At 36.0% G+C, this 838-nt stretch overlaps 1 protein-coding gene across 1 annotated transcript in view; it reads right to left on the bottom strand.

Moving 5' to 3' along the window:
* Positions 1-612, bottom strand: part of LOC127740549 (uncharacterized) — a 3,164-nt gene extending 2,552 nt beyond the window's left edge. Inside the window, exon 1 of the mRNA XM_052251587.1 lies at positions 345-612. Coding sequence (XP_052107547.1) covers positions 345-612 — 268 coding nt within the window. The remainder of the gene's footprint in view (positions 1-344) is intronic.
* Between the last annotated feature and the right edge of the window lie 226 nt (positions 613-838).

The following is an 838-nucleotide window of genomic DNA, read 5'->3' as shown; positions in this document are numbered from 1 at the left end:
CTTGATGTTTGGAATTCCTCTAACCAAATTCTTTTTGACTAGCTTAGAAATTTGGTACATGCTAGCATGTCCCAACTTTCTATGCCAAAGCCATTTTTCAGATTCAAGAGAGGTGAAGCATGTTACATTTTGTTCCTTTAAATCCTCAAGAGTTAATCCATACACATTATTGCATCTTTTAGCTTCAAATAAAACATCCCCAGTTTTCTCACAAACAACCAAACAAACAAACTTCTTAAAGATAACATCAAAACCTAAATCACACAATTGACTAACACTAAGTAAGTTATGTTTCAAACCATTTACAAGAAGCACATCATTTATACAAGAAGAAAAGTTTTTACCAACTTTCCCAACAGCCACTATTTTTCCTTTTGCATCATCACCAAAGGTAACAAGTCCTCCATCATATTCATCAAGCTTTATGAAGAAGGTTGTCTTTCCGGTCATATGCCTAGAACATCCGATATCCATGTACCACATATTTTCTTTTTTCTTGGATGCTAGGCAGACCTGATCTATCTCATTTGCCATGAGACAGTGCTGTGATTTAGTCTCAGACTCTTCATCATCATCATCTGAGTCATTTTTCAAATCTTCCCATGTAGCCATCAGTCCCTTCTTCTTCACCTTTTTCGGCTTCTCTTCTTTTTTCAACTTGGGACAATCAGATTTGAAATGACCCATTTCCTTGCAATTGTAACAAGTTACTTTGCTAAGGTCTTTCTTCATCCTCCTTGAGCTGCTACCTTTGCCTTTGAGCTTTGCCATTTTCCTGAATTTTTTTGCAAACAATACAAACTCATTTTCAGAAGAGTTATCACTGGATTCATCATCC

Source organism: Arachis duranensis, chromosome 7 (assembly GCF_000817695.3).
Source record: "Arachis duranensis cultivar V14167 chromosome 7, aradu.V14167.gnm2.J7QH, whole genome shotgun sequence".
NCBI lineage: Eukaryota > Viridiplantae > Streptophyta > Magnoliopsida > Fabales > Fabaceae > Arachis > Arachis duranensis.
Note: the sequence above shows the minus strand (reverse complement) of the source record. Positions and strands in the feature narration are given on the sequence as shown.